Below are 13,335 nucleotides of genomic sequence, written 5' to 3' on the forward strand. Positions count from 1 at the left end.
CCTGTTTATTCTCTGCCTTCCCCCTTAATGGGAACTTGGAGGGGCCTGGGTGCTGGGTGCTGGGTGCTCGCAGCGGCTGCTCCGGGGCGCGTGCCCTCCGTGCCCTCCCAGCTCCAGGCCTGGCTTTCTTCGCTCCGTTTTGGAGTCAGTCTCCCACGCCATCCCGTCTTCCAGCAGCTGTGTGCATCACCGCTTTCCAAGCCTGCTCCTGGCCCTGCCCGGCCTCCAGCCTCCCAGGGCCACCACCTTCCTCTCTCGACTCAGCTCGCTCCTGCCCAGGCCTCCTAGGGGCCCCTTCTGCCAGCCGCACCCCGAGTCTTTACCTGGCCCAGACAGCACCGAGTGAGGCGCCTACGTGACAGCCTTGGCGAGCGCGGCCTTCGCGTTGGACCTGCTGGGAGACCAACACCGGGGCTTAGAGTGACAGGAGCTCCTGCCCGCACTTGCAGGGACAGAGCCCTCAGGCAAGGCGTCTGCAGGGCGAGGAGCACCCCTTCTGTGCCTGCAGGCGTCTGCAGGGCGAGGAGCACCCCTTCTGTGCCTGCAGGCGTCCCTGGGATCCCATGCATGTGGAGGTCGCCCCAGCCTCTGCTTCCCTCCTCCCATTTCTTCCCTGTGCACCTGTTTCTCTATGTCCGAATTCTGTCTCCTTGCAAGGACACCAGCCACTCGACCAGGGCCCTCCGTATGACAGCAAAGGCCCCATTTCCCAGGAAGGCCACAGTCACAGGTGTGAGGAATAGGATGTGGACGCAACACTTTGGACCATAACGTACATTTTCATATCATTCCCCTGCTGGAGTGTAAGCAACACGAGGAGACAGGGACAGCATCTTACTTGCTGTAACCCAGACATCTAGAAAAATGCATTCCAGATGCTCAATAAATGATGGACGGATGGGTGGATGGATGGATGGATGGACCGATGGATAGATGGACACACAGATGGACGGATGGATGGGTGGATGGATGGAAGGATGGATGGAAGGATGGATGGATGGAAGGATGGATGGATGGACCGATGGATAGATGGACACACAAATGGATGGATGGACATACAGATGGATGGATAGATGGATGAATGGGTGGATGGATGGACGGATGGATAGATGGACACACAAATGGACGGATGGATGGAAGGATGGATGGATGGATGGATGGACCGATGGATAGATGGACACACAAATGGACGGATGGATGGACATACAGATGGATGGATGGACAGACGGATGGATGAATGGGTGGATGGATGGACGGATGGATAGATGGACACACAAATGGACGGATGGATGGATGGACATACAGATGGATGGATGGATGGGTGGGTGGATGGACACAGATGGATGAATGGATGTATGGACCTACAGATGCATGGATGGGTGGGTGGATGGACACAGATGGATGAATGGACCTACAGATGCATGGATGGGTGGGTGGATGGACGGATGAGTAGGCAGGTATACAGATGGGTATACATGTGGATGGGTGGATGACTGGGTGGGTAGACAGAAGGATATATTATGGATACATAGATAGATGGGTGTATGGATGGGTGTTTGAGTGAACAGGGATGTATATGTGTAGATATATATATAGATGTATATAGATGTACATGGATGTATATATATGGATGGATGGATGGATGGTAGACAGAAGGATATATTATGGATACATAGATAGATGGGTGTATGGATGGGTGTTTGAGTGAACAGGGATATATATATGTGTGGATATATATAGATGTATGTAGATGTACATGGATATATATACATGATGGATGGATGGTAGACAGATGTCTACGGGGATGAGTGGATGGATGCATGGATAGATGTGGATGTGGATGGGTGGGGGATGGGCGTGTGGCTGGCTGGGAGGGTGGACAGATGGATATATGTGGGTTAATGGACACATGAATGCTGTTGGGTAATGTCACTGGATGAGTGAGTGGATGGATGGATTGTACTGCAAGAATCTGTCTTCTCTTAGTAATGGAATTTGGAGAAGAACTAAGTGAAGCTGACTTCCTTACTGTGATTTGAGAGCAGAATGGAGGCATGCAGCGTGAACATCTTGTCCACTGCAAGCCTCGGGCTTGTTGCTGCTTTCTTTACGGAGAAAAAGCCAGAGGAAAATGTCCTGAGTAAGCGATTCGCTAGTGCAAGAGGCCTCTTGTGGAATCTGGGAGTGAAAGAATTCTGAATGTCCCACTTCTGTAAGGCGTGAATTACAAAAAGATGTGGGAAGTCCCAAGTTTGCCAAGAACAGTAACAACACCTTTTGTCAGACGGGTGCTGGCCGCCGTGGAGCTCCTGCGGCAGGCCTGTGGGGGGCGCTGTCCCCCGGGCGCGGCTGCTCTCCCACAGGCAGTCCCCTGTGTTACGGTGCTGCTCGGCTGCTCCCTCCGGAAGCCCCCCTGTGCCCACCCCGGGGCCTCCTGCCACGCGAGGCTGCACCGCCACAGCCCCGTGCAGGTTGGTCTCTGCCTGCAGTGCCCGCAGGCTGCCTGGAGGCCGTGTGGGCCCCGCACTTGTTCTGTGCATTTTATAGGAGACAGCCAGTCCAAGACCCCTGGAAGAAAGCGGCTTTGTCTCGGCCTACCCGGCACAGGCCCGTATTCACATCTCATTGTTGTTGCAGGAGAGGCAGATGCGGGCCGGAACAATGGGGCCTCGTCCAGGGACACGGCGGTGACAGACTCCAAGCGCACAGCGGACCCGAACAATGCCTGGCAGGGTGCCCGCCCAGCTGACCCCAGGAGCCGCCCCCACTTGATCCGCCTCTTTTCCCGAGATGCCCCGGGCAGGGAGGACAACACCTTCAAAGACAGGCCCTCGGAGTCCGACGAGCTACAGACCATCCAAGAAGACAGCGCAGCAGCTCCGCAGGACCTCGACGTCATGGCGTCCCAGAAGAGGCCCTCCCAGAGGCACGGCTCCAAGTACCTGGCCACAGCAAGTACCATGGACCATGCCCGGCATGGCTTCCTCCCCAGGCACAGAGACACGGGCATCCTCGACTCCATCGGGCGCTTCTTTAGCAGTGACAGGGGCGCGCCCAAGCGGGGCTCCGGCAAGGTGAGCTCCGAGTAGAGGAGCGTTAGTGTCGGTGGGACAAGGGGGTCCACGGGGAGCTCGGCCGGCGGCCGGCGGACTGGCACGTGGCCCCTCCGTGGCTCCAGGGGCATGGGCCGGGGTTGCTGCTTGGGCTGCTTCGGCACGGTGCCTCCTCCTCCTCCCCACCAGGCATGGTGGCCAGCGTGTGGCCCAGGAGCACAAGGCCGTCTGACTTGTGGGTCTCCGGGGTGCCTGTGCTGTGGGCACTACCTTCTTGCTTCCTTGTGCCATGCGCGGGGGGTGGGGGGGCTTGCTGCCGGCCGGCCTCGGCAGCCCCCTCTGGGCTCCCCCTGAGCTGTACTCTTGGTCTGCGACAATGATCCGATTGAGCCAGCCCTGAGTGTGAATCCGCCTGGAGCGCGCGTTCTCTCTGGTCCGGACCGGTTCCTGGGGGTGGGGTGGGGGATGGGTGCGTGTGAGTCCGGCCCGGACTGTTTGGTGATGCCATTCTTTTGAGTCATCGCGGAAGCTTCGTTCTTTGAAAGCGAATGTTCTGTGGGTACAAAGCAGGCTGCAGTGGGGCCGGGTCTCCTCGCTCCCCGCGGTGGCTGTGCACGCGGGCGGTGGCCACGGCTGATGCTCCACTAAAGGGCAGACCCCGCTGGCATTTGGGCCACAAATGAGAAGCTCCCCAGTGCCGGGCGCCGTGGGGTCGTGGTGGCGAGAGGGGGCACTTTGCAAAGCCCCGGTTCACTGGACGTCCCCACAAAATCCGTACCCCACTTAGCTCTGCCTGTGTCCTCTGCTGTTGCGTGAAGGCTTTGGGAATCTAAGTGGCTTTGGGCTAAAGTGTCAGACGCCAGCACCCCACGCACACCCCAGGGCGTCTGTGGGGGCCCAGCGTTGGCCTCTGTCGCTGACCACGGCCGTTGGAATGGCTGCCCATCACGGAGTCACAAGATGAACCCCATGCCGGGGTCTCCTTGGCTTTGGCTGGAAGCACACCGGCCGCCGCCAGATGCGCCGAGCGCCGAGCCCAGGTTTCGTGTGACACTGTCGGGCTCTGACAGCACTTGGCGTGGCTCAGGTGTTACAGTAGGTCCGTCCTGTTGGTCGTGCGGGGACTGTGTTTGCCTGGGCGTCTGGTGTCCCCTGACCTGACCCAGAGGCCCGTTTCCCTGGAAGTGGTCCCCGGTGGCAGCCACACCAGGTGCCGGCGGAATCTGGTTGCTGAGTCTGGCTCTCAGGCTAAGCCCCCGGATGCGTCCCAGGTCAGCACTTTGGGAGACTTCCACCAGTGGCCTTGATTCGAGGAGAGGGCGAGTGTGTGCAGGGTGGATGCGTTCCAAAGCGACTCCATGTCAGCAGTGATGGTTTACGCTGACATAAGATTGCGAAAGCGTGTAAATCAATCATTGTGACTTCCTCGCAAAGTAGTCACACGCGTGTGTACAGGGGTACTCACATGTGTGTGCATGTGTGCTCGCACTGACATGTGTGTACATGTGTGCTCACACATGAACGTCTTCACTTTAGGTAGGATTACAGCTTTATTGTCTTAAATCTCTTATAATCTTCAGTATTTTCCAGAAAAGGATTAAGGTTCAGAAATAGTGAACCTTGTTGCAAGTAGAGTTGCTAGTTTACCAAGGATCAAAAAAAAAAAAACTTTTTTCACAGTATTGTTAGAAATTGCAAGTTTTTTAAATAACTTTTTAAAATTTTTGAAGTATCAATTCTTTCTATCAATGACTACCGGCTACAGATCTTTGAAGTGGACAGACTTTCCCTCTGAGGCCAGAAGTTCAGCTGGAGTTTGCATCACGTGGCACACAGCAGCCGCCCCCAGGCACAGCCAGAGGAGCGCCCCGGGGAGCAGCCTCGCTGGCCGTGTACCCTGTGGGACACCCCGGGGAGCAGCCTCGCTGGCTGTGTACCCTGTGGGACACCCCGGGGAGCAGCCTCGCTGGCCGTGTACCCTGTGCCGTGTCCCGGGGAGCAGCCTCGCTGGCTGTGTACCCTGTGGGACACCCCGGGGAGCAGCCTCGTGTGCACAGCGGCCACCCTGTGGGACACCCCGGGGAGCAGCCTTGCTGGCTGTGCACCCTGTGGGACACCCCAGGGAGCAGCCTTGCTGGCCGTGTACCCTGTGGGACACCCTGGGGAGCAGCCTTGCTGGCTGTGTACCCTGTGGGACACCCTGGGGAGCAGCCTTGCTGGCTGTGTACCCTGTGGGACACCCCGGGGAGCAGCCTCGCTGGCCGTGTACCCTGTGGGACACCCCGGGGAGCAGCCTCCCTGGCCGTGTGTGCAATGTCTCCCTAGCTGTGTACCCTGTGGGACACCCTGGGGAGCAGCCTTGCTGGCTGTGTACCCTGTGGGACACCCCGGGGAGCAGCCTCCCTGGCCGTGTGCGCAGTGTCTCCCTGGCCGTGTACCCTGCGCAGCGCCCCGGGGAGCAGCCTCGCTGGCTGTGTACCCTGTGGGACACCCCGGGGAGCAGCCTTGCTGGCTGTGTACCCTGTGGGACACCCCGGGGAGCAGCCTCCCTGGCCGTGTGCGCAGTGTCTCCCTGGCCGTGTACCCTGCGCAGCGCCCCGGGGAGCAGCCTCGCTGGCTGTGTACCCTGTGGGACACCCCAGGGAGCAGCCTCGCTGGCGTATGCACAGCGGCCCCCGTGTGTGTGGCGTGGGTCGTTGGCTCTGACACGTGGGAGAGACGAGCTCTGTGCCCGGGCGCCTGGCTCCAGGCCCACGGCCGTCCTACACGTCGGGGGGCCTGCTGGATCCTGAGGCCCCTTGCAGAGGTTGACATGCTTGGGAGGAAGACAGCGGCAGCCCTGGTGACCGCCTCTCACAGCAGAGGGGCCTGGTACCCTCTCTGGGCACACGGGGGCGCCCCCTGGCACAGCCTTGGAGACTGCAGCCTCTCTACCCAACCCGCCTGGCTGGTGGTGGTCTGCCGTCCCCACTGCTGTGCCCTCTGCCCTCGGCCCCTGGCACCTGCCGCCCAGCGCTGCGGTGCTGGGGAGGCCCATTCCCGTGTGGGCCACAGGGAGGAGGCAGCACACTGGCCTTTGTTGAGAGGGGGGACTGGTCCCTGCTGCCCACCAGGAGCAGGCCTTCCAGGCCAGGCTCTGGGGAGAGACGGAGCTGCAGCTGGCGTCGCCGACCCCTCCCCGCTCCGTCACACCCGGCCTCGGAGGCTGTGCCTCTCCAGTCCGTGGCCAGAAGCGAGGATTCACGGGGCGGCCTCATCTCCCCCCAGCCCTGCCCTCCCTGCTCACCGTTCCACCCACCTCTGCCTTTACTTGCGTTAGAGCATTCGGCAGGACTAACGTGACGCCGCCTCTCTCATGTTAACGCCACATGCAGTTCAGCGCCTCGGTAATCCGCGCTCCGTTGTTACCGTGCTGTGCCGGGCGTGGGGTGTGCCCGGCGCCCTGCAGAGGCCAGCACACGCAGGTGGCTCGCACAGTCAGGGCCACGGGGTTCGGCGGGGCCGGCCAGAGCCGCCCAGCAGAGTGTGGCTCGCGGAGGGCAGCAGGGGGAGGGCACCGCGCGAGGGGCTCTGCCACTGGGGTCTCGGCTCCTCAGCGCTCCCGCGGGACAAAGCCAGCCCTGGAGGGCGTGCTGCGCGCAGGGGTGGGCTCGGGCGGTGGCCAGGCGGGCAGTGATTCGGCTGCAGCCGCTGTCCAAGTGATACGCGGGACGTTCTGTCTGCATTTAACGAGAATTCCCTTCCGGTGATTGTACCACTTGATTTTGTTGTAAACCTTGGCTGACTGTGTATCCCTGCCTTTTTATGCATTTATTAAACAATACAATGGACCAAGAGTGGTGTGCTAATTGCCCGTGACTGTTTTACGTTGTATTTCCGGGGGCCCCTCCCCTGGCTAATTCAACACCTTGTGTCCTGCTGCTCTCATGGCCCTGGGACACCCAGGCAGGTGCGTGTGGGCCCCGCGCCCTGCCCTTTGTGGCCCTGGGACGACCAGGCAGGTGCATGTGGGCCCCGTGCCCCGCCCCTCGTGGCCCTGGGACGCCCAGGCAGGTGAGTGTGGGCCCCGCGCCCTGCCCCTCGTGGCCGTGGGACGCCCAGGCAGCTGCGTGTGGGCCCCCACACCCCACGCTCCACCCTTCGTGGCCGTGGGACACCCAGGCAGGTGAGTGTGGGCCCCACACCCCACGCTCCGCCCCTCGTGGCCGTGGGACACCCAGGCAGGTGAGTGTGGGCCCCGCGCCCTGCCCCTCGTGGCCCTGGGACGCCCAGGCAGGTGAGTGTGGGCCCCCACACCCCACGCCCCACCCCTCCTCCACAAGCACAGGTTTCTTTCTTCTCCGGTGCCCATCCGGGGTCCTCGCCCCTCTTTCGTGGCTGTCCCTACGTGCCTGGCAGTTTCAGCGTTTGCCCAGACCACTGTCCCGTGCGGGCTGCGGTGTGCAGTAGGCCGCATCTGTGCAGCCCTGGGCTCAGCACACTGCACCTGCTCCTGGCGAGCGCCCCCAGTGGCCGGTGGGGACGGTGCACACGGGCGGGCCAGCAGGAGACACAGGGCTCACCGTGATGACAGCCTCCACAGAGGGGCACGCAGGGCTGGGACCAGGTTCTTGGTGCGGACTCATCCTTGTGGCCACGGCCAGGTCTTACCAAGACCGCCGCCCCTGCGGGCCGCCCACGGAGAGCAGCTAACGAGGGTGTCCACGTGCTGAAGTCACCAGTGCCTGTTGCTTGTGTGGAAGTAGCCCTTGAGCAAACGGGGAGTCGCCCGTGAGGGGACGGCGAAGCGCGCCCCCACCTCAGATTTGCTCCTGGAAACCTGGGGCCGCTTCCGGCACTGCTTCTAGAAACTTCTGTGCCACAGGCGCGCCGGCTGCTCACTGCCCGGGAGGCGTCTCCTGCCCACTCCGAGCGGCCCTCCCGCTCTCCCTGCCTCCACTCTGCAGGGTCAGCAGCCCTGTAATGCCCGCCCCCTCGGAGGCGTTAAAGCGGCAGGCGCACTGTTAGAAGGGGCACCGGGGGCACACGGGACGGGAGCAGGCTCCGTCTGGGACTCAGAGCAGCCGGGCCACGGGAGGTTCTCGTGCACACTGAGCCCTGGGCTTCACCAGGCACGGGGAGAGGCCTGCCGCAGGCTGGCTGCCCGGGGAGGGCGGGAACGGCCCCACGGGGGTGTCCACCGCCGACCCCGCCAGGCACACTGGACATGCCGGTGGTGCCGACGCCCACACGCTTGCTAGGGAAGGCGCTGAGGCAGTAACATCAGTAAAACAGAAAGTGCTCCCCTCTGGGGCTCTGCCCTGCCAAGTCCCCCTCGCCGTCTGCCGGAGACGTCTTGCGTGTGGCACCTGCTACGGCACTAAGAGCGTGCGGTCCCAGTCCTGCACAGGGCCCAGGACACACTGGAGAGCCCACGCTGTCCCGAGATCGTCCCTCTTGTACCTTCCTCCTGGGCGTGCGGCCGCCCCAGCTTCTCCAAGGGCCCAGGCCGGCCTCTGCTCCCCTGGCCCTCACCACCCTCCGTCACCACACTGCCCACTCCTCGCTGCCTGGGGCCACACCGCAGACTCTGGGGCGCCCGGCGGTGCCCACGCCAGACTCACCGCACACTCTGTGTCCCCAGCAGGTTCCGTGGCCCAAGCAGAGCAGGAGCCCTCTGCCCTGCAACACCCACAGCCGCCCTGGGCTGTGCAACCTGTACAAGGTAAGGCCAGGGCCTCCGCGTTCTCCAGGGTCCGTCCCGGGAGCACAGCCTCCTGGTAGCGTTTGTGAGCCACCGCAGAGCAAGAGAGGCAGGTTCCGGCCCGGGGGTGCGGGGATGGGAACTCAGCAAGGGAGGAGACGGAGAAGAGCCCCCAGCAACCTGTCTGGGGCCCAGGGGCCGGCTGGGACCAGGCGTGGCTGTCAGGCCAGCGTCGTGAACAACCCGGGGCAAGTGCGGGCACAGGATCAGTGACCCCTGACCCGCACAGCCGCGTCCACAGGGCGTCTGCCTGGACTCCAGTGCCTCACAGGTATTTAGCGCTCAGTAACTGTTCCTTGGACCCTTGGGTGGTCCGGTCCCTCGAGTCTTCTGTCTGCAGCAGCTCAGGTGAGCTTTGCACAGGATGAATCCGTGACTAAGAGCTGTAGGCAGGTGGAGGTGGGGAAGGAGGAAGGCCTGCAGCCCGAGCCTGAGCCGGCCTCCGGTGGGACTGGTGCTGTAGGTAGGTGGGCTGACCGGGGAGGTTGGGGAGGAGGAAGGCCTGCAGCCCGAGCCTGAGCCGGCCTCCGGTGGGACTGGTGCTCGCGGTCGCTGCACACACTCAGGTCTGCCTCGCACGCTGCAGACGAAAGCCATCGCCAGCTGCCCTTGGCACCACCTAGGCTTTCGGACCTGGGGGAGTGACAGTGGTAAAGAACAGGTGCACAAAACCCTACTTCGCAAGAGCCTACGCTGACCTGCCTGTGGCTGGCGGGGGCGGGGAGGGGACGCGCGCCGTGGAATCCTCCCCTTAGCCGGTCCAGGTGGTGCAGGCAGGGGAGTGGGGCTGCAGCTGCTGCCCGGGCTGTGGAGCCCTGGAAGGGAAGGCGGGGTTGCAGCCCAGGGCCCACAGGAGAGGCGCTGCTTGCTGGGCATGGAACAGGTGCCCCCCCCCCCGGGACGGGGCTGTCCCCTGAGTGGAGGAGGGGCCTGTGAGGCTCAGAGTGCAGCGTGGGGCAGCCCGGCCTTGGTGGCACGCTGGCTTTGGTGGGGCCGAGGGACCACTGTGGGCAGCAGCCCGGGGGCTGTGGGAAAGGCCTCAGTTCCTGGGATTTCTCCATAGGGCCTCGGCACGCGGGGAACCCAACCCCCGGGGGACTCGGTGGCTTGGCGGGCAGACACTGTCCCCCGTGTGTGCGTTTCCCTTGGATCCGTGTGGCCGTGCCGCTGTGCTGTGACAGAGCATGCAGGGACACCTTTATAACCCAGCACCAGGGAGAGAGGGGCTCCTCTGGGGTTCTGATTACGGGAAGATGCCTTCGGCAGAATGCTGAATTTTTCTTTAAAAAAAAAAAAATTAGCAGAGGAAAACTGCCTTATCCCAGATGGACTTCTGTGCCTGCGTTAAAGACCTGGGCAGCACGAGGCACCACCCCGCCCCCGCAGTGGACACCTGGCCACATGCAAGTGTGTGTGTGCGTGCTGGCATGCAGATGTCTGAACTGAAGGCAAACAGTGAAGCCAAAGGCCCCAGTGCGCGGGACGGTGATGCGAGTGGGCTCTCAGCAGCTCCCTGAAGGCCAGAGGCTTCTTCAAGGCCACAGGTGCCCAGGGGAGGGCAGGGGACACGAGGCGCAGGTGGACTGCTCGCAGAACCGGTTCCCTCTCGCAGGGAGCGGGGGCCACGCTGTCTTCATGGTGAGAGAGCGCGCGCCAGGCCCCCCTCTCCAAGAAAGACAGGGCTGGTGCCCACGCCGAGCGCCTGCCTCAGCACGTCGGGTGCACTCCCGTTTCCAGAAGTGGATTTGAGTGTTAGTGGTTTTTTGTTTTTTTAAGCTTTATTGTATTTCTTTGAAAGAGCTACAGAGAGGGACAGACGCAGAGAGAGGGATCTTCCATCTGCTGGTTCACTCCCCAAGTGGCTGCAGCAGCCAGGACTGGACCAGGCCAAAGCCAGGAGTCTGGAGCTCCATTCAGCTCTCCCACGTGGGTGGGAGGGGCCAAGCACTTGGCCCATGATCCGCTGCTTTCCCAGGCCATTGGCAGGGAGCTGGATTGGAAGTGGAGCAGCCGGGACACAAACCAGTGCCCATGTGGGATGTTGGCATCTCAGGCGGTTGGATTAACCTGCTGAGCCACGGCGCCAGCCTTTGGCCTCTGGGGAGTGGGTTTAGCAGCGTCCATCCTGGGGAAAGGACAGAGGCCAGGCCACCCCAGATGGTGGTCAAAACCCAGTGGCCGTCCTGGACTCCTGATCTGGGCCTGTGGAGGAGGTGGGAGCCACTGGGTGGACGCCCCAGGCTGCAGAAACCAGGACTACAGCAAGTGGAGTCGGAACCAAAACCTTGCTGTGTGGCGCGGGAACTCAGCGGGTCTTGATGTGGACGCTGAGCCCCCAGCTCCGGCCCTGATCTGCCCAGCGCTCCGCCGCCTCTGGGCTCCTCCCTGCCCCTTCCTTCCCGTCCCTCCCTCCCCCCCAGCCTCTCAGAACACCAGTAAAGGTGAGAGAGCTCTGCCCACCCCCACAGCAGAGGACAAGTCGCTGGAGAACCAGACTCCAGAATTCCTCACCCCCAGGGCACTCGGCCTTTCTCAGGACAAACGGCTCGTTTCCCTGGGGACTGGGCGGCGGACAGAAGGGGGCATAAGAAGACAAGTGAAGCAGCTTTGAGGAACCCAAAAGCAAGCTGAGAAGGGGAGAATGCAAAGCACCCAGCGAGGAGAGAGATGCACGGACGTGCTCCCTAGGGTCCCTGTGCGCTCTGTGTGCCACCTCGCCCTCCTGTCTGCCCCGGCGTTGCTGGGGCCCGGGGCGTGGCACAGCTAGCACCAGTGAGAGCGGACGGTGCTGCGCAGGGCTCCTCGCTCCAGCTGCAGGGACGCTGGAGATACCCTGGGGGCTGACAGCCCTGCCGCCGGCTCCCACCAAGCGGTCACCTCCGGGACGTTGTCCTTCCCGGCCATCGAGAGCGTCCCAGGGTTCTGCTGGAAGCCCCTCCTGTCTGGGAGGCACCGACCGCGAGCACAGGACAGACTTGGAGCAAGAACGCGGAACGCACTCTGGGGTCTGACTCTGCCGCTCGCCTCCACGGAACTTCCTTTTCTCACCCACGAAACAGAGCTGCCTGCGACACAAGGGCCGTGCGCCCTGAACTGCGGGAAAGGAAACGCAGAGCCTTGGCCTGGCCCTGGGCCTGGGCCCCGGGCGGCGCCGTAACCGAGAAGCGCGGTGAGCCCGCGGGGCCTCAGCTGTGGAATCAGTGGCGGGTGCAGCGTCCAGTGCTGCAAATGCGTCTCCGAAGGCCGCGGTCCCCGGGGAGATGGCGGTGAGGAGGCGCACAGCCTTTGCCCCCCGCCCCCCCCCCCCCCGCCATCAGGAGGTGACTTGCTGGGTGCTGGGCTTGTGACATCTCGTCCTGCTCGTGGGACAAAGGACGTCTCTGGCTGTCCAGGTGCTGCTTGCCTATCCACAGGCCCTCGGACCCCTCCAAGTCTGGCAACTCTTTCTTGCCATCTCCCAGAAAGGTGCCTCTGACCGGATCACGGTGACTCTTACAGCGCATGTGCCGAGAGGCCCTCGGGTATCCAGGCCACACCTGGCTCCTTGCAGACAGCACAGACGGGAGCCGTTGACTGCCCCCTGGGCCCTGCCTGGCCATCCCAGACAAGCTGCCCCTGCACCTGGCCACGGCCGTCCCAGCCCCCGCCCAGGAGACTCCTGCCACCTGCTGTGCCACGAAGGCCAGGAAGAGGTGCACGGGTGGTCACTGTGTGCCTCGTGCTTCTATGGAGAGACAAAGCAGTGGGATATTTCTGCTAGAAAGCGTTTGCGATGCACTTCAGACACATTGAAGTAGCTGCCTGCAAGCAAAGGGGGAAATCAGCCGGTGACGTCCAGCGCCGGGACCTGCGTCCAGCCGTGCTGAGCCGGGCAGTGGCCTCCCAGAGGAGCTGCCCGAGGGCACCACGTCCACCATCAGTGCCCAGGTGCCCCAGGCCACGAGCCTCTCCTGGGGAGATGCCCCCCGGGCTCCCCTGCCACGAGCGCTTAGTGGGTTTCCTGAGGAGCAGAGACGCTGCTTTATCCACCCCGTGATCGGGGCGCTGCCCCCGGCACAAGGTCCTCGTGGCACCCGCCTGACCGGAACCTCCGTGGGGGAGATGCCTCGTGGAGCACGTTGCCGACAGGGCGCCAGCCGAGCCGGAGAGGAGGCAGCCGGGCTACGGGGTGGGAAGTGCGCAGCCAGGCTGTGACTTCCTCCGCAGCTCCCGGCAGCCTGCTGCCCCGTGGGGCCGCCTGTCCTCCCGTGGTCGCTGCTGCCCCGTGGGGCCGCCTGTCCTCCCATGGTCGCTGCTGCCCCGTGGGGCCGCCTGTCCTCCCGTGGTCGCTGCTGCCCCGTGGGGCCGCCTGTCCTCCCGTGGTCGCTCCTGCCCCGTGGGGCTGCCTGTCCTCCCGTGGTCGCTGCTGCCCCGTGGGGCCGCCTGTCCTCCCGTGGTCGCTCCTGCCCCGTGGGGCCGCCTGTCCTCCCGTGGTCGCTCCTGCCCCGTGGGGCCGCCTGTCCTCCCGTGGTCGCTCCTGCCCCGTGGGGCCGCCTGTCC

General features: G+C 63.1%; 1 protein-coding gene across 11 annotated transcripts in view; it reads left to right on the top strand.

Moving 5' to 3' along the window:
- The window catches only part of MBP (myelin basic protein), a 92,131-nt gene that overhangs the window by 57,526 nt on the left and 21,270 nt on the right, over positions 1–13,335 (top strand). For 5 of the 11 annotated variants that reach the window (XM_089304966.1, XM_051838595.3, XM_070049850.2 and 2 more), the window contains 2 exons: positions 2,638–3,074; positions 8,677–8,757. In XM_089304966.1, the coding sequence (XP_089161092.1) occupies positions 2,638–3,074; positions 8,677–8,757 (518 nt within the window). The remainder of the gene's footprint in view (positions 1–2,637; positions 3,075–8,676; positions 8,758–13,335) is intronic. The other 6 variants (XM_089304968.1, XM_051838600.3, XM_089304970.1 and 3 more) reach the window with 2 other exon arrangements.

The sequence above is a fragment of the Oryctolagus cuniculus genome, chromosome 10, assembly GCF_051225735.1.
Source record: "Oryctolagus cuniculus isolate XC-2025 breed Fujian yellow rabbit chromosome 10, ASM5122573v1, whole genome shotgun sequence".
In the NCBI taxonomy this organism is placed as follows: Eukaryota; Metazoa; Chordata; class Mammalia; order Lagomorpha; family Leporidae; genus Oryctolagus; species Oryctolagus cuniculus.